This window comes from Mastigoproctus giganteus, chromosome 9 (assembly GCF_048544385.1).
Source record: "Mastigoproctus giganteus isolate SK-2022 chromosome 9, ASM4854438v1, whole genome shotgun sequence".
Classification (NCBI taxonomy): Eukaryota; Metazoa; Arthropoda; class Arachnida; order Uropygi; family Thelyphonidae; genus Mastigoproctus; species Mastigoproctus giganteus.
Window position 1 is genome coordinate 4,261,868 of NC_143583.1, and position 24,670 is coordinate 4,286,537.

The 24,670-nt window shown below is 40.2% G+C and overlaps 1 protein-coding gene across 2 annotated transcripts in view; it reads left to right on the forward strand.

Moving 5' to 3' along the window:
- Positions 1–24,670, forward strand: part of deltaCOP (coatomer subunit delta) — a 198,456-nt gene that overhangs the window by 142,235 nt on the left and 31,551 nt on the right. For both annotated transcript variants that reach the window (XM_090381569.1, XM_090381568.1), the window contains exon 10: positions 6,585–6,732. In XM_090381569.1, the coding sequence (XP_090237695.1) occupies positions 6,585–6,732 (148 nt within the window). The remainder of the gene's footprint in view (positions 1–6,584; positions 6,733–24,670) is intronic.

The window sequence follows — 24,670 nt, forward strand, 5'->3', positions numbered from 1 at the left end:
GGCAGAAAAAATTCTACCCCTTGAGCCGTGCACAATCTGTCCTTGGCTGAATTGATCGACAAGACTCTCATCATATACTCCCTCCTATCGCGTCTGGGCAGAATTGCAGACACTTTAACATTCAACCCTAACTCGTGACTTTTTTTCGACCTGTACTTGTTGAGTAAATCTGCCAATCTCTTACTCTTAATGTCATTTGTTCCAACGTGTACAACAACATCACTTTTTGTGCCTTTAAAAGATGATATCTGCTCTACAACGTCATCAACTTTTGCAATTGGCAGATATACTCTGGTCCCGTTCCACCTATGCTTCTTTCATAGTATATTCCCCGTCTCCCTGAATAGAGTCACCAACAATAACTGGTTCCTTTGGGACCAGTGCATTCTGCCTTGGACATTGCCTCTGCGTTACCTGATGCCCAGGAGTGAGTTCTGTCGTTGAGCTGGGCAGCTGAGGGCTTGATGGGGCCCCCTCATTAATTTCTTCGAGGGCATTTATTGTACACCTCAAGCTCTCATAGACGCCCATCAGAATGCTGAGTTGGCACCTAATTTCTTGACAGTCTAGACACCTAGCACGCGCGCGCGCACACACACACACACACACACACACAACGGCCTCCTCCTTGGCTAGATCATGTCCTGTTTTAAAAAGGTCTGCGAACATTTCACATTTTGCACATTTTTTGAGACTGTGATGCGTTGAAGAAACACCCCTTCGTTTCTCCCCCGAGTTACAATACTCTCGCTAGTCTGTGATCTTTGCTTCGCAGCTCTAGTCTAGGTCATGATTTCCATTTAAATACAATTTAATTAACAATGAATTTTAATAAGATTAATATTTTTGATTAATTGATAATATAGTCCATTCTGGTTATTTGGGACACATCGGGACTAGTGCATTTTGGCCACTTAAGCGGCTGCCCCAATTATTCGAAGTTTCACGTAAATAGTTAAAAATACAATGTACCCCCCCCCCCACCCTTTTTACATTTGGTTCACTGTACAATCAAATCACGTTGTGACGAACTCAACATAGTAAAGTACCGTTCAATATATGATGTGCAGTAAGTGCCAGTCATTGTGATCACGTTTGTGAATTGAATTTTAATTCTATTAAACAGCATTTCTAATTAGGGAAAATGGGAGGCATATTATCCACAGGCTATAAAAGCAAAGATATATTAAGCAGAAATTTACCCTTTATTACCTTACCAATTAAAAAATTAAATGATATGTGAAAATTGGAAGAATATACATGATAATAGGAATAATTAATACGTATCGTAATATGTACATATGAACTAGTTGACATTTGTGGATGGGGGGGGTTAAAATTTAAAACAGTAAAAATATAAGCAATCAATAACGAAGATCACGGCACATACAAATTGCAAGTAACACAATACGCACATGTGAGAACCGAGTAACGAGTTACAAAGATTTAAAAATAGGAATGAAGAGAAGATCTGAAAATTAATTTTTTTATATGATTGAAGATTTCATGGAAGAGTAAACACATTTCACCATAATAACCCACAGAATTCCAGCTGTCTGTATTATCGCAAATTCAGTAAGATCGAGTTTACTGTCTGTTTATGATAGATTTCACTAACAGAAAAGCCCAATAAACAGGTGACTGCTAATTGTTTTTATTGTTTTATGGTTATGACCTCCAGAATTTCGACCAAACCACGTGGTACCATCGGAGACAATCGTAGGGTAATTTCCAGTGCTGCGGTCTCCTGCCCCGATTAAACAGCATGCTGTCCAATTAAGCGAAGTAAACCCTGGCTATTTTCTCGATTGGTTTCTGTTTTTTAAGATTTGCCCCAAATAAACGGCTGCCCCAATTAACCAGTGGCCCAAATAACCGGAATCCACTGTACTATAATAAGCAAGTAGATTCCTAATACAGTGCTTTGTATTACGCTATCTAGTTTTACACTATTAGTTTGAGATATATATACGTTAAGCTATTTCTTTTCGACTACAATATGGCGGCTGGTTCAACAATATTGGCACCAACACCGGGAGTTGTAACTTCCAAAAATCGCTGGTTAAATTCAAAATAAGAAGCTAACGAATGCTACAAAACCTATTTAATATCTTTGTAAAACACAATGTACTATGTTAATTAACGAAGAATACGGTAAAAATTTTAAAATACTTCTCTTTACAGCAGCAAAAAATCCACCGAATGTTCTCTTCCGCAACCCGAGCTCCCTTCAAATATGTAATTTAAATATGAATAAATTTAACTATTAAATACGGAATTATGTAATTCCTCGGATAAACTTCACCCCGTTCTTGATGTAATTAGAAGCTTATTACTGCAGATTGAAAAACGCCACCAATTAGTCACTTTCAGTTGGATTCCAGCACATTATAGTATTTTGGGGAATTAACTAGCCGACAACTGCAAAAAATGCAACCACATTAGATTTAACCAATATCCCTGTTCCAGCATCAGACTACGTGCTAATCATTCATGCTGCATTCCTCTCAGAATGGATAGCAATCTGGCACTCTCAAACTAATAATAAATTCTTGCAGTTTAAACAGGATCTGAAAATTTGGTACTCCAGTGTCCGTAAATCAAGACGAAGTAGTCCCTTCAAAAGCAAGAATAGGTCATACTCATCTGACCCACCTTTATTTACTCACAGGAGATGATCCACCACAGTGTCCACATTGTTCTCTAAATCTGACTGTTAAACACATTCTCATTTGACTTCCCCCACTATAAACAAGACAGAACTTCAACCCTGCTATCACTGATAAATCTTGATAAACCAATAACTTTTTCCAAATTTTTCAACTACCTCAAGCAAACAGGACTTTTTAATCATTTCTGATTTTACAAAAATTTCTTATTTCCTTTTAGTATAATTGAATAGGCACATTATAGCCAAAGTAGCTTATGTGCCATCAAACCCCCATAACAACAACAACAACCATGCTTCCAGTATCCTTACAGTGTCCACTCTATCAGTAATTCAATTCCTTCAAATTTGTTTACTACACATCTAGTATTAGTGTAAACACAAGTATACATGCACTTGTTTTTACTCTTAGTAGGCCTAACGTAGTCCATATATGAAGGGGTATCAGAAAGTTTTACCCCAACCTTCTGTGTATTCTGTGGATGTGGTGCATACACATCTCAGATTGCTGTATTCATGGAGAAAATTTAAATAGCCAATCCTTAGTGACTGCCAGATAACAGTTAATCAGATAGTTGCTGAGACTGGAATAAGCTATGAATCAGTGGAGAGCATAATTCGCAATGATTTGAATATAAATAATGTCTCAGCACGACAGTGAAATTGACCTGTTTTTTCCCTGATTGGTGACTATGGATGAATCACGGATACATCACTTTGACCCAGAAACTAAAAGTTTTCAAAACAATGGCAACATCCATCATCGTCAACTTCCAAAAAGGCCAGAGTGCAAACATCTCAATTAAATTAGCATTAGTAGAGGCATACAATGGAAGAAAGCAAGCTTATGCGTCATCAGCCAAAAAAAAAAAAAAAAAACCCTTCCATTTGTTCCAAATGCCTGTCCAGCTCAGCCTTAAATTTATTTAAGCTATCAACTACCAGCTGGCTAAAGGTGAATTTCCACACATCTATTCTACAACTGTCTTTCCTCAATTTGAATCTGTGCCCCTCAGGTTCTTAATCTGAGCAAGAGGAAGAATCCCATCAGCATTCAGCTTGCTCAACCCATTGAAGGCCTTGTACATCTCAATCAGATCACCTCGCAGGTGCCTACTCTCCACATGCTGCAATTTGCAGAACTTAAGAAGCCTTTCTTGGTAAGAGCACCCCTTTATTCCCCTCACAAATCTTGTTGCCCTTCTTTGTACTCGTTCAAGCAACTCTACATCCTTCCTAAAATAAGGCCTCCAGACCTGTATACAGTACTCTAGGTGTGGCCTGACCATTGCCTTGTATAATGGGATAATCACCTCCCTGCCTCTGTTAGCAAAATTCCTATATATCATTGACAAGACTCCATGACCTGCCCTGACAGCCCCTCTGCACTGCTCAGTGAACTTCATATTTGACTGCACAATTACCCCCAGGCCTTTATACTTTCCACTTCTCTGAGTGTAGTACCACACAGTTGTTTCTCTTGGGTTATTGCTACCCATATGCAGTACTTTGCATTTGTCAATGTTAAACTTCAGTTTAACATTGACAAATGCAAAGCCCAATTTGCCCAATTTCCAGTTGGAGTAACATACTGTCTTTACTGCCGTTAACACCCTGCCAACCTTTGTATCATCTGCAAACTTGAACATTAATCCTGATATACCTTCATCAATATCATCGATGAATACACAAAACAACAATGGGCCCAGCACCGAACCCTGGGGAACTCCACTAACCTGCCTTTGATGTCTTGGCTAGCACTTCAAGCTCATCAAATTTATTAACTACACTCCTAGCATTGGTGTACATGTGCAAGTATACATGCACCTGTTTCTACTCTTAGTTAGTCCATGTATTTATTTGTTCCACTATGACTACCAACAGTCCTGGAAATCTCCATTGCCTTGCTTTCCATGCTGCTGACATTCTAATAGAAGCAGTGCAAGAATCACTTTTGCCTCTGCCTGCAGCCACTGTTAACCTTTTTAATCTGTGTATCCCCCCCCCAAGCTAGCAGTTTTCCGACCCACCTAACACTGCCTCGATAGCATCAGCAAATATTCTTGCACCCTTTCTATTAAGTGCATCCCATCCCTGTAGAAGCAGTCTCTCCTGTCAACAAGCACAGAACAGGCGGAAAAAAATTCTGCCCCTTGAGCCTTGCACAATCTCTCCGGGGCTGAATTGATCAACAACTAATCATATACTTCCTTTTATCGTGTCCGGACAGAATTGCAGACACTTTCACATTCAACCCTAACTCGCAACTTTTTTTCAACATTGACCTGTACTTGTTGAGTAAAGTTCAATTATTTTCACAGATTACCCAGAGAAGGGTGTTACCCTCAATGCACATTACTGCAGCAATTAAGGAAAAGTGATACAGGATTTTTAGTAAAGGTGCTGTTGCTTCACAACAATGCCCTAGCCCATGCTGCTGTCTGAACTACTGTCTTGTGCAGAAGTTAAAAATTCATACCTTGCCACCCCTTCCTTATTCTTCTGACTTTCCTCTTTCCAGGTAATTTCTGCAACAGAAACATGTTTCAAGAACAGTGTGAGACCTCGATAAAGGGCATAAGGAATGTCAGAGGATGGGAGAAATATATCACTGGGTGATGACTACATAGAGGAGTAATATATGTTCTAAATCTCAACCTCCTGGAACGTGTAGAACATGGTCAGGAGAGAAACTTTTTGATATCCCCCTGTATGTGCTTGTGCCATGAAGGACCCTCAGCATGCCTTGTAATCCCTAACACCTTGCTTTTCTGGTTGCTACATGCCCCAGTAGAAGCAGTTGAAAAAGAATCAGTTCCCCTCTGCTTGCAGCTTCTGTTAATCTGTGTATCCCCCAAGCTAACAGTTTTCCAACCCACATATCACTGCCTCAGTAGCATCAGAGATAATCTGACATCCATTCTATTTAAGCATATCCTATCCTGTAAAAACAGTTGCTCCCATTGACAAGCAGAGACCATGATGAGAAAAATTCTCCCCACAAGCCTTGTTTACTCAATTGGTTGACAAGGCTGTCATCATGCACTCTATGATGGTTGTTTGTATTTATAGTGTATATTACATTATAAATGTTGCAAGGACTTTTCTATAACTGACAAAAAAAAACACATACTCCCCACACTGCCAAAAAAAAAGTAACCATCCAATAATTCTGCTTCGACCACCTGAACAAGTAATTTATTCCAGTCACCTACAGTATACTGCCCAAAATGAAAATTTCATAAGATCTAGCTTTGTTTACTGCTTAGTTTTATATTTATGCCCTGCCTGGTTCTCTTTTTTGCTAGTGATAGTATATTCCCTTTTTCAAAATGTCTAGTTGCCAAGCTTTGTTGTCTGCTCCTCCTCCTCCTAATATGGACATTGAGATTTACACTTCTCACCCTTTTTTGAGCATTCTATATAAATCCACCTCCAAAGTTGGCAAAAGGGGGGATTAAAAATTCTCTAGTGTTTTTTTTAGGTGCAGTCTTCAGACATGAAAAAAAAAATATTCCAGATGTGGACTTATACAGAGTGACTGCCTGTTTACACTGCATTATAAATTTCATAGTTTCTATAACTTTGTCTTATTCATCTTGAATCCCTTAACTCATTGATATCATGAAAAAATGTAAACTTGCTGAAAAACAGAAAAGCCATAGAAACTTTCTGACATATTTTCTGATTAAACCTGCCAACTCAAAAGTTGGCAGGTTTAATAATATATAAATAGAAATCAAAATCAGTTAAATATTTTTGATTAAACTGATTTTGATTGTAACAATCGTTATTACAGTAAACAAGCCTGTAGATATAACTAATGGAAATTAAAGCATCTATATAAAAATTATGTATGGATAATAAATCAAAGAAAAGTGCGTGGATAATCATGCTTTTCCTTCATTATTTTTAGACACATCCAAACATAGATAAAGAACTGTTTAAGTCTCAACAACAGATTGGTTTAAAAAATCCAAGCAAGCCATTTCCTCTTAATGCTGATGTAGGTATTCTGAAGTGGCGTTTCCAAAGTCAGGATGACACTTTTGTTCCACTCTCCAGTAAGTACATCTTCACTTTATTGTAGTATTATTAACATGCAGCAAACACATCAATTTTCATAATGTAAACTGTGGATAATTGCTATCCCCAAATTTAAATGCTCTAATGGCTTAATTTTTTGAATATTTCCTTAATTGGTTATACTGACTGATTTCACATGCCAGCATTTAGAAGCCTAAAACACAGCTGCATACTGTATAAAGACCTTTTTTGAAATGTTCCATTCCATCCACCACTACAAAAAAAAAAAAAAAAAAAAAAAAAAAAGGATACTGGAATCTATTGTTCTTTACTGTGCTCTCTGAGGTTTGAGAAGACAAAATATGTATGTTGACATGGACTTAAATTTCTCTAGTTTCTGGTTTTTAGGAAATATGTAAGAAAACAAGTCTCTCTATAAAACAGAAGTAAAAAGGCTTAATGAGCAAGAGCAGAGATTAGTTGGTGGTTTGGAATTGAACTATGAATGGATGTTAACTAATTGATGTGTGTTAAAAATGGTTTTGAAGAAAGAGGTGGAATTACAAATGCTAATTCAGAAAAACATAAAGTATCTGTTGAAAAGAAATACAGCAGAAACTGAAAATCTGCATTAGCATTAGTAGATGCATATGATGCATTATAATGATGCTATATAAGCTTGCAAAAGAAAGATCTCTTTCATCTCTTGATGAAAATAAATTGTATTGTATTGTATTAGCTATATGGTGCAAAGAAGCCTGAGGCTTATGCTGCACCAGCCAAAAAAAAATTCTTGAGTTTCCCTGAGAGAGAGAGAGAGAAGTAGAAGAAGAAGAGAATCACCAAGAAACAGAAGAATGATGATATCCAACTCAGGACTTTAGTGTGCCAAGCCCATACTCACCAGATGTGAGCACCTGGGGTTTGTGATAGCATTAGCATTAGTAGAGGCATTTGATGCAAGAAAGCAAGCTTATGCAGCATCAGCCAAAAAAAAATAATAAATAAATAAATAAAAAATAACCACTTCCACTTCACCCCTCTATTCGTTCAAAATACCTGTCCAGCTGAGCCTTAAACTTATTTAGGCTGTCAACTTCCACGACAAGGGATGGAAGTCTATTCCACCAACCAACCACCCGCTGGCTAAAGGCAAATTTCCTCACGTCTATCCTACATCTGTCTTTTCTCAATTTGAATTTATGCCCTCTCATGTGATTATTCTGAGCAAGAGGAGAATCCCATCAGCATTGAGCATGCTCAAACCATTCAAGGCTTTATACACCTCTATCAGATCACCTCGCCGGTGCCTAGTCTCCAGACACTGTAATTTCAAAACCTTAAGCCTTTCTTCATAAGAGCACCATTTTGTTGAATTCACTAATCTTGTTGCCCTTCTCTGTACTTGAAATGAGGCCTCCAGACCTGTATACAGTACTCTAGGTGTGGTCTGACCATTGCCTTATACAAGGGAATAATCACCTCCTTATCCCTGCTAGAAAAATTCCTATATATCATCGACAATACACCATGAGCTACTCTTGGAGCCCGTCTGCACTGCTCAGAGAACTTCATATCTACCTGCACAACCACCCCCAGGTCCATTTCATTCTCTACCACTGTCAGTGTAGTACCACAGAGTTGATACGTTGCTCTGGGGTTGCTGTTTCCCATATGTAGTACTTTACATTTGTCAATGTTAAACTTCATTTGCCACCTCTCAGCCCATCTGCTCAACCTTTCCAGATCCTGTTGCAGTAGCATAGTGTCAGTAGTGTCCTCGACAACCCTGCCAACCTTCGTATCGTCTGCAAACTTGGACATTAAGCTTGATATACCATCATCAATATCATTTATAAATACAGAAAACAATAATGGACCCAGTACTGAACCCTGAGGGACTCCACTAATAACATTAGTCCATGATGAGCAGTGTCCATTGATTACCACTCTCTGTCTTCTCCCCCTCAACCACCCCTTTATCCATAGCAGCAATTTGCCTCCAATGCCACACTGCTCCAATTTGTGCAGCAGTCTTCCATGTGCAACAGTATCAAAAGCCTTTCTAAGATCCAAGTATATAATATCAAAGTTATTCCCTGCATCCAGTTCTTTTGTGACTGCATCATAGTATCTAATCAAATTGGTCAGGCAAGACTTCCCCTTAACAAAACCATGCTGTGTCTGAGCTATAACTGAAGTCTTGTCTAGATGATCCAGCAGTGCTTCTTTAACCAGTGCCTCCATTAATTTTCCGGGAACAGAAGTTAAACTAACAGGTCTATAATTACTTGTGTAGCCCTTTGATCCTCCTTTGTGAATTGGAGTCACATTTGCACATCTCCAGTCCACGATGAACTGGGTACTTCCCCTGAGTCGAAGGAAGCTCTCATAATTATGGCTAAGGGTTTGCTTACTTCCTTTGCTGCCTCCTTTAATATAACTGGATAGATCCCATCCACCCCAGGTGCCTTTCTTGTATTTATCTTCAACAATTTCTCCTCCACTTTACTCTCTGTTATTACAAGATTCTTTAGCTTACTGCTAGAGTTGAATACACCTCTGGAATTCCCCTCGCTGAATAACTCCTCATGTGTGAATGTCGATGCAAAATATTCATTGTTTGTTAGCTACCTGAGCAGGATCATCAACAGTTAACCCATCGATATCAAGTGGACCAATCTGATTTATCCCCTTCCTTCTAGAGTTTACATAAGTAAAGAACTCTTTGCTGTTTTTCTTTGCGTCCCTTGCCAAAGATTTCTCATAATCTGCCTTCGCCTGCCTAACCTCCTTTGTAACTTGGTTACAGATCAACTTGTATCTATCATAGGCTTCTGTGTCACGTGTTAATTTGTATGTATCCCATGCATTTTTCTTCTCTGTCATATGTCTCATTAGTTTGGGAGGCAACTCCCTCTAGTTGCCTCCCGAACATGCTGATGTAGAAAACAATCATCCAATAAATCCACAAAAGCCCTGCTAGTGCGTGAGTAACCAGCCCCCAAATTCGAGTCAATATCTCTGGGAAATTAAAATCCCCCATTATAAGACTCTCTAATTTACTGGCCCACTCTATTTCCCCGTACAGTTTCTTATTATACTCATCAGAGTCATTAGGTCTATAGCACACTCCTACTCTCAATTTTGATCTGCCAATGCTTATGTCACACCAAACTGACTTGACACTGCACTGTCCAGCAATGTCGACTGGCTTCACTTCCTTGGATTTTATGTATTTCTTAACTAATAGCATAACCCCTCCTCCCTTCCTACCCTGTCTATCCTTTCTGTAGACATTGTACTCCCCAAATTCCAGTTCTGCATCCCTTATATCTGTGTGACACCACGTCTCTGAAATCCCCACAATATCTACCTTTGATGTTTTGAGCAATACCTCAAAGTCATCAAATTTATTTACTAAACTCCTAGCATTGGTGTACACGCAAGTATACATGCACCTGTTCTTTTTCTTAGCTACCCTAACACAACCCATGTGTTTATTTGTACCCCAATGATCCCAGCAGTCTCTGAACTATCCTGCATCTTATTTTCCAAGCTGCGGCTCATTCCAATAGAAGCAGTGCAAGAATCACTTTCATCTCTGCCAGTGGCTACTATTAATCTATTAGCCCCAATCTAGCAGTTTTCCGACCCACCTAACACTGTCTCGATAGCATCAGCAAACATTCTTGCACCCTTTCTATTTAAGTGTATCCCATCCCTGTAGAAGCAGTCTCTCCTGTTAGCAAGTACAGACCAGGCTGAAAAAAATTCTACCCCTTGAGCCTTGCACAATCCTTCCAGGGCCGAATTGATCGACGGGGCTCTCATCATATACTCCCTCCTATCGTGCCTGGGCAGAATTGCAGACACTTTCAAATTCAACCCTAATTCACGGGTTTTTTCAACAGTGACCTGTACTTAAGGTCCTGTACTTGCTGTAGAAAACAGTCATCCAATAAATCCGCAAAAGTCTTGCTAGTGTGTGAGTGCTCAAAGCACAAGTTCCTCAATATCTGGAAAGTTAAAATTCACCGTTATAAGACATTCTGATTTACTGGCCCGCTCTGTTTCTCTGCACAATTGCTCATCAGATTCAAAAGGCCTATTACACTCACGCTACTCTCATTTTTCCTTTGCCAGTGCTTATTTCACACCAAACAGACTCAACACTGCATTGTCCACCAACCTCAACTGGATGCACTTCCTTAGATTTTGTGTGTTTCTTAACTAACAGCATAACCCCTCCTCCCTCCCTTCCTGTCCTGTCAATTCTTCCTGTACACATTGTACTCCCCAAATTCCAATTCTGCACTGCTTATATCTGTGTGACACCACGTCGCTGATATTCCAACAATATCTGCCTTTGACATCTTGGCTAGCACTTCAAGCTTATCAAATTTATTAACTATACTCCTAGTATTGTTATACATGCAAGTATACATGCACCTGTTCCTACTCTTAGTTACCCTAACAGAGCCCATGTATTTACTTGTTCCACTATGACTCCCTGCAGTCCTGGAAATCTCCGTTACCTTGCTTTCCAGGCTGCTGCTGCTGCTGCTCATTCTGATAGAAGCAGTGCAAGAATCACTTTTGCCTCTGCCTGCAGCCATTGTTAACCTTTCAGTCTGTGTATCCCCCGAAGCTAGCAGTTTTCCGCCGCACCTAACACTGCCTCGTGAGCATCAGCAAATATTCTTGCACCCTTTCTGTTTAAGCGTACCCCATTCCTGTAGAAGCAGTCTCTCCTGTCAACAAGTAAATATCTGTAAATATTCACACCCTTTTGGCACAGAGCCATCCTGGGGTAACCAAGGTTCCTTGGGAAATAAACTGATTTTAATAATAATAAAATATTACTACCCGCTTCTTGCGTTAGTGACTGAATTAATGCCATTTAAGAAGTGACGTCATTTGCATCATTTCCATTTGCAATTCATCAGTCCAAAAATGTTGTAGCAGCCACCATAGATGTTTTCAGTGATGTCATTTAGATTATTTAAAACCTAACAGCCAGCTAATAGGAAATTATGTCATTTCCATTAGAAAGTTTCATTACCAATTGGTTTTACTTCATTCCAAAAATGTAGTAGATGCTGCCATAGATTTTTTCACATAAAAAAAACCCATCCTGTTTCACCCAACCCTTCATCCAAAAGTCAGTCTAAGTTCAGCTTGAATTTATTTAATCTGTCAACTTCCACAATGACTTGTGGAAGTTTGTTCCAGCAATCAACCACCCTCTGGCTAAAGGAAAATTTCTGCATATCTTTTCTACGGCTGTCTTTCCTCAATTTGAATTTATGCTGCCTAGGTGCGGAATCTGTGCAAGAGGAAGAATCCCATCAGCATTGAATTTGCTTAAACCATTCAGGTCCTTATACACCTCAATCAAATCACCTCACAGGCACCTACTCTAAACACATTGCAGAACATAAGCCTTTCTTGGTAACAGCAACCCTTTGTTCCACTTATTAGTCTCTTTGTCCTTCTCTGTACTCGTCCCAGTATCTTTCCTAAAATGAGGCCTCCAGACCTGTATGTAGTACTGAAGGTGTGGCCTGACCATTGCCTTATACAAGGAGATAGTCACACCTTATCCCTGCTAGCAAATTCCTATATATCATTGACAAGACCCCCATGAGTTACTCTTGCGCCTGTCTGCACTGTTCAGAAAACTTCAAATCTGACTGCAAAATTACCCCCAGTTGACGTAGCTGAGTGGTCAGGAGTGCAATAGCACACACTCTTTGAGTGGACTGGGGTTCAAGTGCGTGACTGCCAAATATGATTAACATACTATCATGCTAGAGTATAAATAAGAACTTATTTTTTTTCTTTTTCCCCCTATTCTCCACTGCCCTGAGTGTTGTACCACACAGTTGGTATATTACTCTGGGGTTACTGTTAAAGAAGTTAGTCTTTTCTAGTGTGTCTTTGTTAGAAATTTCTCATCTGTTTAGCATTAGCATTAATTGAGGCATATAATGCAAGAAAGCAAGCTTACTGCATCAGCCAAAATTTTAAAAATAAAATAAAAAAGCCTTCACATTTCACCCATGCAGTCACTCCAAATGTTTGTCTAGTTCAGCCTTAAATTTATTTAAGCTAGAAATTTCCACAACAACAGATAGAAGACTGTTCCAGCAATCAAACCCCGCTGGCTAAAGGCAAACTTCTGCACATCTATTCTACAACCGTCTTTCCTCTATTTGAATCTATGCCCCCCTCAGTTTTATAATCTGTGCAAGAGGAAGAATCCATACATTGAGCTTGCTGAAACCAGCCAAGGCTTTATACCCCTAAGTCAGATCACCTAGCAGGTGCCTAGTCTCCAAACGTTGCAATTTGAAAAACTTCAGCCTTTTTTCATAAGAGCACCCTTTGTTCCTCTTGCCAATCTCATTGCCCTCCTCTGTACCTGTTCAAGCAGCTCTAAATCCTTCCTAAATGGGGCTTCCAGACCTGTATGCAATACTCAAGATGTGGTCTGACCATTGCCTTATACAATGGAATAATGACTTGATTCCTGATAGCAAAATTTCTATATATATTTTTAAATAATTACTTATGAGCTGGATGTAGGGAACTATTTTGATATAGTTTATTTGGATTTTAGCAAAGCTTTTGACTCAGTCCTTCAAGAGAGTTTACCGTATAAGTTGGAACATGTGGGGATTACTGGAAATGGGTGGTTCAGGACCAAGGCAAAGGATCAATGTGATCAATGGATATTCTTCACATTGGTGTATGTCAGAAGTGAACCACCCCAAGGATCACTTCTTGTACCACATTTATTTTCTCTGCTTCTCTTTAAGTGTGATATAAAATGAGAAATTATGTATATTAAGTAAGAAAATTAATGGTGAATAATGACCAAAATTATTATTATTATTTATTATTTTTTTTTTTTTACAATGTTATTGCAATTAACACAAGTTCAGATGTGATAGTAATTATCATGTTGATAACCCCAGAGGTTCACATCTGGTGAGTATGGGCTTGGCAAACCCAGGGTCCTCTACTGGATATTATCATTCTTCTCTTTCTTGGTGATTTCCTTCTACACTTGCTTCCTTCTGCCGTGAACCAGACCAGACGTGAACAGTCCCACAATCGTGAAAGCTTGCACCTTCACAATGGTGGGACTGTTAGTAATCCTGGGTATAATCTCCATGCACAAGTACATGGTGAGTGACCACCCAGGTGTGAACCAAAGTAAGCAGGGGTCGAGGTGTGGTGCCCACACCACATGGAGGAACGCCACCCCTCTATGTTACCAGGCAGTACTAGGTGGTAGATGACTCTCATCAACTGGTGCAATACCACCACTTTGCTTATTGGAGGCTTGAAGTGGTGGAACCCATGTTTAGTCTCTAGAGCTAAGTTCCGGTCAACCATTCCCTATCTCTTCCATCATGCAGTATGATTGATGACTTTTGAGGTTACGATGAACATCGTGGCAAGATCCAATATTCCTTACATTTCGAGGGTACAGCTCTAAAACGGTGTTCGCAGGCTGGCAGCTAGTTAGTACACCGGACCGAACCTATTGGTAACTCTCTAGGAAGCTTCCGGATCAGCTAGTGTATAATCTTCTTACCTCTACTCTACCAGATAGTGACTGGAGGGAGGCCGAGTAGTGTGTATGCGGAGAGAATTGTCGAGGCCACGTCATGTCAAGGATCTGGGTATATTCTTACCCTGTGTATGCCATATCCAAAAATTTCATTACTTAATAAGCATGTCTGCCAGGGGCAAAGGTTGATGACGTAGAGCGGATATCATCTTTTAAGGGCACAAAAGGTGATATAGTTGTACACGTTGGCACTAATGATATTAAGAGTAGGAGACCGGCGGAATTACTTAACAAGTACAGGTCACTGTTGAAAAAAAGCCGTGAATTAGGTTGAATTTGAAAGTGTCTGCAATTCTGCCCAGACATGATGAGAGCCCTGTCAGTCAATTTGGCCATGGAAAGATTGTACAAGGCTCAAGGGGTAGAATTTTTTTCAGCCTGGTCTGTACATGCTAACAGGAGAGACTGCTTCTACAGGGATGGGATACACTTAAATAGAAAGGGTGCAAGAATATTTGCTCATGCTATCGAGGCAGTGTTAGGTGGTTCCGAAAACTGCTAGATTGGGAGGGGATACAAGGAATCATAGATTAACAGTAGCCACTGGCAGAGGTGAAATTGATTCTTGCACTGCTTTTATTGGAATGAGCCGCAGCCTGGAAAATAAGATGCAGGATATTTCAGAGACTGCTGGGAATCATTGGGGTACAAGTAAACACATGGGTTGTGTTAGGGTAGCTAAGAAAAAGAACAGATGCATGTATACTTGCATGTACACCAATGCTAGGAGTATAGTAAATAATTTGATGAATTTGAGGTATTGCCCAAAACATCAAAGGCAGATATTGTAGGGATTTCAGAGACGTAGTGTCACACAGATATAAGGAATGCAGAACTGGAATTTGGGGAATACAATGTCTACAGAAGGGATAGACAGGATAGGGAGGGAGGAGGGGTTATGCTATTAGTTAAAAAATACATAAAATCCAAGAAATTGAAGCCAGTCGACATTGCTGGACAGTGCAGTGTCGAGTTAGTTTGGTGTGATATAAGCATTGGGAGATCAAAATTGAGAGTAGGAGTGTGCTATAGGCCTAATGACTCTGATGAGTATAATAAGAAATTGTACAGGGAAATAGAGTGGGCCAGTAAATCAGAAAGTCTTATAATGGGGGATTTTAATTTCCCAGATATTGACTGGAATTTGGGGGCTGGTCACTCACACACTAGCAAGGCTTTTGTGGATTTTTTGGATGATTGTTTTCTACATCAGCATGTTCGGGAGGCAACTAGAGGGAGTAATACTCTTGATTTGACTATCAGTAGTGATTGTTGATGCATTAAGAATCAGCTGGTAAATGAACCACTAGGTGGCAGTGATCACAGTGTGCTGAAGTGGGATTTACTCAAAGAGGTAACTACCATTAGGGGTAAAGGGAAGGGTTATTGCTTTCGTAAAGGCGACTACGATGGACTGAGACAGTATTTAAATTCTATACAATGGGACTAATTGATGATGTTACCAACAGCAAATTCAAAATGGGAAGCATTCAAAGAACTTATCTTGGAAGATACTAGGCTTTACATACCAACTAAGAAATATTGTTCAAGGTTTAGGCCTAAGTGGATGTCAGATGAACTAATGAGACATGTGACAGAGAAGAAAAATGCGTGGGATACATACAAATTAACACGTGACACAGAAGCCTATGATAGATACAAGTTGATCTGTAACCAAGTTACAAAGGAGGTTAGGCAGCCGAAGGCAGATTACGAGAAATCTTTGGCAAGGGATGCAAAGAAAAACAGCAAAGAGTTCTTTACTTATGTAAACTCTAGAAGGAAGGGGATGAATCAGATTGGTCTACTTGATATCGATGGGTCAACTGTTGATGATCCTGCTCATTTAGCTAAAAAACTAAATGAATATTTTGCATTGACATTCACACATTAGGAGTTACTCAGCGAGGGGAATGCCAAAGGTGTATTCAACTCTGGCAGTAACCTAGAGAATCTTGTAATAAATGAGAGTAAAGTGGAGGAGAAATTGTTGAAGATAAATACAAGAAAGGCACCTGCGGTGGTTGGGATCTATCCAGTTATATTAAAGGAGGCAGCAAAGGAAGTAAGCAAACCCTTAGCCATAATTATGATAGCTTCCGTGGACTCAGGGGAAGTACCCATGGACTGGAGATGTGCAAATGTGACCCCAATTCACAAAGGAGGATCAAAAGGCAACACAAGTAATTATAGACCTGTTAGTTTAACTTCTGCTCCCAGAAAATTAATGGAGGCACTGGTTAAAGAAGCACTGCTGGATCATCTAGACAAGACTTCAGTTATAGCTCAGACACAGCATGGTTTTGTTAAGGGGATGTCTTGCCTGACCAATTTGATTGGATACTGTGATGCAGTCACAAAAGAACTGGATGCAGGGAATAACTTTGATATTATATACTTGGATCTTAGAAAGGCTTTTGATACTGTTGCACATGGAAGACTGCTGCACAAATTGGAGCAGTGTGGCATTGGAGGCAAATTGCTGCTATGGATAAAGGGGTGGTTCAAGGGGAGAAGACAGAGAGTGGTAATCAATGGACACTGCTCATCATGGACTAATGTTATTAGTGGAGTCCCTCAGGGTTCAGTATTGGGTCCATTACTGTTTTCTGTATTTATAAATGATATTGATGATGGTATATCAAGCGTAATGTCCAAGTTTGCAGACGATACGAAGGTTGGCAGGGTTGTCAAGGACACTACTTCAACAGGATCTGGAAAGGTTGAGCAGATGGGCTGAGAGGTGGCAAATGAAGTTTAACATTGACAAATGTAAAGTACTACATATGGGAAACAGCAACCCCAGAGCAACGTATCAACTCTGTGGTACTACACAGACAGTGGTAGAGAATGAAAGGGACCTGGGGTGATTGTGCAGGCAGATATGAAGTTTTCTAAGCAGTGTAGATGGGCTGCAAGAGTAGCTCATGGTGTATTGTCAATGATATATAGGAATTTTTCTAGCAGGGATAAGGAGGTGATTATTCCCTTGTATAAGGCAATGGTCAGGCCACACCTAGAGTACTGTATACAGGTCTGGAGGCCTCATTTCAAGAAGGATGTAGGGATTCTGTAACGAGTACTGAGAAGGGCAACAAGATTGATGAATGGAACAAAGGGTTTAAGTTTTGCAAATTACAATGTCTGGAGACTTAGGCACCAGCGAGGTGATCTGATTGAGGTGTATAAAGCCTTGAATGGTTTGAGCATGCTCAATGCTGATGGGATTCTTCCTCTTACTCAGAAAAATCACCTGAGAGGGCATAAATTCAAATTGAGGAAAGACAGATGTAGGATAGACATGAGAAATTTGCCTTTACCCAATGGGTGGTTGGTTGGTGGAACAGACTTCCATCCCTTGTCGTTCAAGTTGATAGCCTAAATAAGTTTAAGGCTCAGCTGGACAGGTATTTCGAACGAACAGAGGGGTGAAGTGGTTATTTTTTATTTATTTATTTATTTATTTATTTTTATTTCATTTTATTTTTATTTTTATTTTTTATTTTTTTGGCTGATGCTGCATATGCTTGCTTTCTTGCATCAAATGCCTCTACTAATGCTAATGTCCCACACACTTTTTCTTACTATTGAATACACCTTGAATAGTCAATCTAATAGAGCAAGCTTATCTTGCAAAAAGATCTAAACCTCCCAAGCACTTCCTAATTCATTTCACAAATATACATGGTCTCAATTCTAATCTCAACGATGTCCATTTCCACTTGCAGTCTGCCAAACCCCATGTACTTTTTCTGACAGAATCTCAGTTATCGGTTGATTCAACTACTGCTCATCTCAGATGCCCAAATTATTCGCTGTATTATTCCTTTCACCTCAAATGTGGCACTTGTGCATATGTCCGTTCTGATATTCCCTGTCAGAGACTTGGCAATTTGGAATCTCCTCTCTTTGATCTTCTCTGGCTTAAAATCTCTCTACCTCATTGAATCAGATTTGTCTGTTGTCTCTAACATTCTCCCAATTCCACTAATCACTTGGAGCTCTTTGACTTCCTCTGTTTGCAACATGACTTTCTCCAGTCCAACTTTCCTAACAGTGAGGTAATTTTCCTTGGTGATTTTAATGTTCACAACTCCAGCTGGCTTCCGTTTTCTAGTCACACCGGCCCAGCTGGTCGAGATGCTGAGGCTTTTACAATTACTAATGACCTTGCACAGATTGTTCATTTACCTACAAGAATACCGGATAATCGTAATCATACAGCGAATCGCTTGATCTTTTTCTCACAAACAACCCTTCTAAGTACACAGTCGAAGTGAGAGGTCCTTTAGGCACATCAGATCACAACTTGGTGATTGTCTCTTCTCCAATGGAACCTTTATCTCATGGCTATTCCCAACCTTGTGTGGTTTGGCATTACAAGAATGCAAAATGGGATGACTTGCGAGACTTCTTTTCTTCTTTTTCTTGGTCAGATTACTGTTTCAAAACTTCTGATGTCAACGTTTGCTCAGATCGTGTCAGTGAAATTATTCTTGCAGGAATGGAATCCTTTATCCCACACTACAGTTTAAAATCTCGTCCTTTAACTAAACCTTGGTTTTCCAATAAATATGCTAAGGCTGTTCAAGAGAAGAATGTTGCATATCGTAATTGGCTTGTTTTTAATTCTCCAGTTTCATTTTCTGCCTCACCAAAGCTCAGAACAATTGTAAAGCGGTTATTAATCAGTTCAAACTAGAGTTTGAACAGGCTAAGAGTAGAAAACTCGCTTCTTGCCCTAATGGTAGCCGAGCATTCTGGTCTCTTGCCAAAGCTATTGGCTGCAACTTTTTCCCATCTCTGCTCTCACCTCTGTCCAAACCAGATGGTTCTGTTGCCACTTCCAAGGATAAAGCTGACCTTCTAGCATCCCATTTTTCTTCCAACTCGTATTAATGATCTTAGTAAAACACCTCCCACCATTTCCAACACGCTCCATTCAGTGCCTCCTGTGGTCTTCCATCAAAAGGATATCAGAAGGATTTTAATGAATCTTGATGCTAAGAAAGCTCCAGGTCCTGATGGTATTTCTCCAGTTGTTCTCAAAGCCTGTGCTCCTGAACTTACTCCTATTCTTTGCTGCCTTTTTTCTCTTTCTTATTCCAAAGGTGTTTTTCCTTCTGCTTGGAAATTTGCTCATATCCAGCCAGTTCCTAAAAAAGGGTGACAAATCCTTCCGATCCAATTATCTTCCCATTGCAATTACTTCTACTCTTTCTAAAGCAATGGAGAAATCAATTAACCGCCAACTCTTAAACTACCTAGATACCTTCCGTCTGATCAACGATCGCCAGTATGAATTCCATCAGTGTTGCTTCACTGGTGATATTCTTGCTTATGTTACCCATTTATGGACTAATTCAATGGAAAGATTCGGTGAAACACAAGTAGTTGCTCTTGACATCTCAAAGGCTTTCGATCGTGTTTGGCATAAAGGTCTTCTAAACAAGCTTCCATCTTATGGTTTGCCGACTGTTTTTAGTAATTGGTTATCCAGTTTTCTCTGTGATCGCTCACTGAGGGGTTGATAGTAGAAGGCTCTCTGTCTTCTAACTTCTCCACTAATGTCGGTGTCCCCCAAGGTTCAGTTCTTTCCCCCATTCTTTTCCTCTTGTATATTAATGACCTTCTTCCATTGACTGGAAATCCTATCCATAGTTTTGCTGATGATAGCACATTGCATTCCACTTTTCATTTTGAGAAACCTTGTCCTGCTCAATCAGCTTCAATTTCTCGAAAATCTGCTACCAATTCCTTAAATGCCGATCTTCAGGTAATTCTCCAGTGGGGCAAAGACAACTTAGTTGATTTCAACCCTTCTAAAACTCATCTTGTCTTATATCTCGCAAAAAGGATTCTTCTGCTCCTATGCTTATCTTTAGTGACATTCCGATTTTTAGGAAAAATGATATCTCTTTTGGGGATTACCCTGACTTCTAATCTCTCTTGGCACAAGCACATTACAAATATTGCTTCCTCCGCATCTAAAAAACTTGGTTTTCTCTTTCGCTCTCGACGTTACTTTTCTTCCAAACAGCTGCTCACTCTGTATAAATCGCAAATCTGCCCTGCCATGGAATATTGTTTGCACATCTGGGGTGGTGCCAAAACCCCTCTCAGGTTCTTGATTCCATTCAGAAGAGGGCAGTTAAGTTAATTAATGATTCGTCTCTAATAGAGTCTCTCCACTTGCTCTCTCATAGACATACTGTTTATGCTGCATGTCTCTTTTACAAATACTTCCATGAGCACTGTTCTTCTGAATTGGCTTCTATAATTCCCGCTCTCTCTTTCAAAACGGTCCAAACCTGTGCCGCCTCTAGCCAACATCCATTTACTATCCAACTTCAAACTCACAGAACCAACTTTTCTCATTCCTCGTTTATTCATTCAACTGCTGTTTTCTGGAACAACCTTCCTTCATACGTATTTCCTGAAAATTACAGTCTACAGAAGTTCAAGTCCAATGTCAACAAATATCTTCTTTCGTCTTCTCAACCTCCAACCCAAGCACGGTACTAAGTACTATAGGTTGTAATACCTCTCGTGTTTGGGGTTTACATAAAAAAAAAAAAAAAAAAAAAAACTCTCTCTCTCTCTCACACACACACACAGGATAACTCAGAAATTTTTTTTTTTGGCTGGTGCAGTATATGGCTAATAATAATAATAAATTAAGACTGTGTTTGATATAACAGTGTAATTGGGAAAGGGAAATACTCTGATGTTGCCTAATAGCCCAACAAATATGATTTCAATAACCACTTGGGCTGGTTTTTCAAATAAACTTCTGGAATTAGTCTATTGATTTATCCCATATTTATCCTCCTTGTGTCAGAAGGGATGTGGTGATTATCCCATTGTATAAAGCCGATGGCTTTATACAATGGCTGGTTGAATAGATTTCAAATCCGGGGAGAAGCCGCAAGTGCAGACCACACACAGGACTTTTGTGGAAAAATATGCATAAAAGAAGTTTCATATTGAAAGAAGAAAAAACATGCCAGGTTTAAAAGCGTCAAAGGATCGGTTGACTTTATTGTTGGGTGGTAATGCTGCGAGGGATTTAAAATTAATACCCCTTTTAGTTTATTTGGAAGGGGGCCAAAGTTCAACCCAAAATTGACACATTTTTCTTGATTAAATTCATCAATTAAATTCATGATTTTAATTGGAATTTTAAGTTTAATTTTGATACATAAGTAGTTCTTCTTCTTCTTTGGTCCTTAGCTGGCAGCTGGGGGAGGCGGTTGGCCACGCAACCAGTATGCTGCTGTAGGTGCCGCAGGGTTTCGGACTTGCTCTGTGATGTTCTTCCATACCTTACGATCCATGGCTTCAGTCCTGGCCTGGTTAAGGTCGAGACGTCGGCTCTTCAAGTCATCTTCCACTTGCTTGGCCCACGTTTTCCTAGGCGCGGTTCGTTGGATGTTCCATTGGGTGGGTCGTTGTCTCCAAAGGAGTGTGGATGGTATTCTGTTCGTGCCCATTCTACATATGTGGCCAAACCATCTGAGCCTTCGCTTCTGGATTTGGTCGGCAATGGTTGGTTGCTGTTGGCATCTGGCGCGGATGGTATCATTAGTGATGCGGTCGCGAAGAGAGATGCCCAAGATCTGCCGCAGGCATCGCATTTGGAATACCTCAAGTTTGTTCAAATCTAACTTGAGACAAATCCATGTTTCCGATCCGTAAAGAAGAATGGGCAGGATCAAAGTCCGGAAGAGTCGGATTTTAGTCTTTGTGGAAATGTTGGTCCTCTTCCACAGACACCATTTGAGCGAGGCGAACGCAGTGGCCGCCTGTCCAATTCTGCTGTGGATTTCCATGGTGGATGCAACTTTCTTCTCCTGGACCAGCGACCCAAGGTATTTAAAGTCCTGCACTTGCTCGATCTGGACGCCTTCGAGATAGATGGTGGCTTGCGACCCATCTGTTGTCAGGGCCTTTGTCTTACCAGCATTGATCTTCAAACCGTATGGCCGGGCAATGCGGGCAATGTCGTAGAGGATGTCCATGGCTTCAGCGTCGTTACCGGCAAGGATAGCACTATCATCAGCAAACATCAGGTCAGTCACATAGTGATCCTTGTCATATTGTATGCCCTGTCTGTTTCTGAATGCTTGCCTCATAATGGCGTCAACCACGATGTTGAAAAGCAACGGGGAGGCTACATCCCCTTGGCGGACTCCAGTTTGGATGGTAAATTCCTTAGATAAATCATTCTGGATGCGCACCTGGCTGGTTAAACCGTTGTATGCAGTTTGGAGGAGTGTGATGACTTTTCGAGGTACATGTTCAACCTCTAGTAGTTTCCATAAGGCAGGCCGGTGGACACAGTCGAAAGCAGACTTAAAGTCAATGAAAACAATGACGGTTCGCTGTCCACACCGGATCCTCTCCTCCATCAGCTGACGAATGGCAAAGATTTGATCACAGCATCCTCGCCCGGGTCTAAATCCTGCCTGTTCTTCTCGACTGGTTTGCTCGCGATGTTTTTGTCTTTGACCGCCATTTGTTCATCTTTTCACTACCGTTTATTATTGATTAGGAAATATGCGATGGCACCGACTGCAATTCACAAATACATATGTTACCATATGGGAATGCAGCGCTCGCTTAGCGCGAATTCACTTAGTGCTCTGTTTTTCCGGAATGAATTAACAGCGTTAAGCGGGGATCACCTGTAGTTTATAAGATCAATCAAACAAGATTTTATATTTACAAATCAGCATTGTTTTTTTTTTTTTTTTTTTTTAATCCCAAACATGAGAGGTATTAGAACCTATAGTACTTAGTACCGTGCTTGGGTTGGAGGTTGAGAAGACAAAAGAAGATATTTGTTGACATTGGACTTGAACTTCTGTAGATTGTAATTTTCAGAAAATATATATGAAGGAAGGTTGTTCCAGAAAACGGCAGTTGAATGAATAAATGAGGAAGATGAAAAGTTGGTTCTGTGGGTTTGAAGATGGACAGTAAATGGATGTTGGCTGCTGGCGGCACGTGTTCGGACTGTTTTGAAAGAGAGAGCTGTTCCACTTTTTTCCCGACATGAGAAAGCGTGTCGGGCATTATAGAAGCCAATTCAGAAGAACAGTGCTCATGGAAGTATCTGTAGAAGAGGCATGCAGCAGAAACAGTATGTCTATGAGAAAGCGAGCAGAGAGACTGTTAGAGATGAATCATTAATTAACCTAACTGCCCTCTTCTGAATGGAATCAAGAAGCCTGAAAGAGGTTTTGGGGACACCACCCCAGATGTGGGAACAATATTCCATGGCAGGGCGGATTTACGATTTATACTGAGTGAGCAGCTTTGGAAGAAAAGTAACGCCGAGAGCGAAAGAGAAAACCAAGTCTTTTAGATGCAGAGGAAGCAATATTTGTAATGTGCTTGTGCCAAGAGAGATTAGAAGTCAGGGTAATCCCCCAAAAGAGATATATCATTTTGCCTATAAATCGGAGTGTCACTAGAGATAAGCATAGGAGCAGAAGAATCCTTTTTGCGAGATATAAGACAAGACCGAGTTTTAGAAGAGTTTAAATCAACTAAGTTGTCTTTGCCCCACTGGAGAATTACCCGAAGATCGGCATTTAAGGAATTGGTAGCAGATTTTCGAGAAGTTGAAGCTGATTGAGCAGGACAAGGTGTTCTCAAAATGGAAAGTGGAATGCAGTGTCCTATCATCGGCAAAACTATGGATAGGATTTCCATTCAACGGAAGAAGGTCATTAATATACAAGAGGAAAAGAGTGGGGGAAAGAACTGAACCTTGGGGGACACCGGCATTAGTGGAGAAGTTAGAAGGCAGAGAGCCATCTACCATCACCCTCAGTCAGCGATCAGAGAGAAAACTGGATAACCAATTACTAAAAACAGTCAGCAAACCATAAGATGGAAGCTTGTTTAGAAGATCTTTATCGCCAGTATAGATTCCGACACTGACGGAATCCATACTGGCGATCGTTGATCAGACGGAAGGTTTCTAGGTAGTTTAAGAGTTGGCGGTTAATTGATTTCTCCATTACTTTAGAAAGAGTAGAAGTAATTGCAATGGGACAATAATTGGATGGGAGGGATTTGTCACCCTTTTTTAGGAACTGGCTGGATATGAGCAAATTTCCAAGCAGAAGGAAAAACACCTTTGGAATAAGAAAGTGAAAAAAGGCAGCAAAGAATAGGAGTAAGTTCAGGAGCACAGGCTTTGAGAACAACTGGAGAAATACCATCAGGACCTGGAGCTTTCTTAGCATCAAGATTCATTAAAATCGTTCTAATATCCTTTTGATGGAAGACCACGAGAGGCACTGAACGGAGCGTGTTGG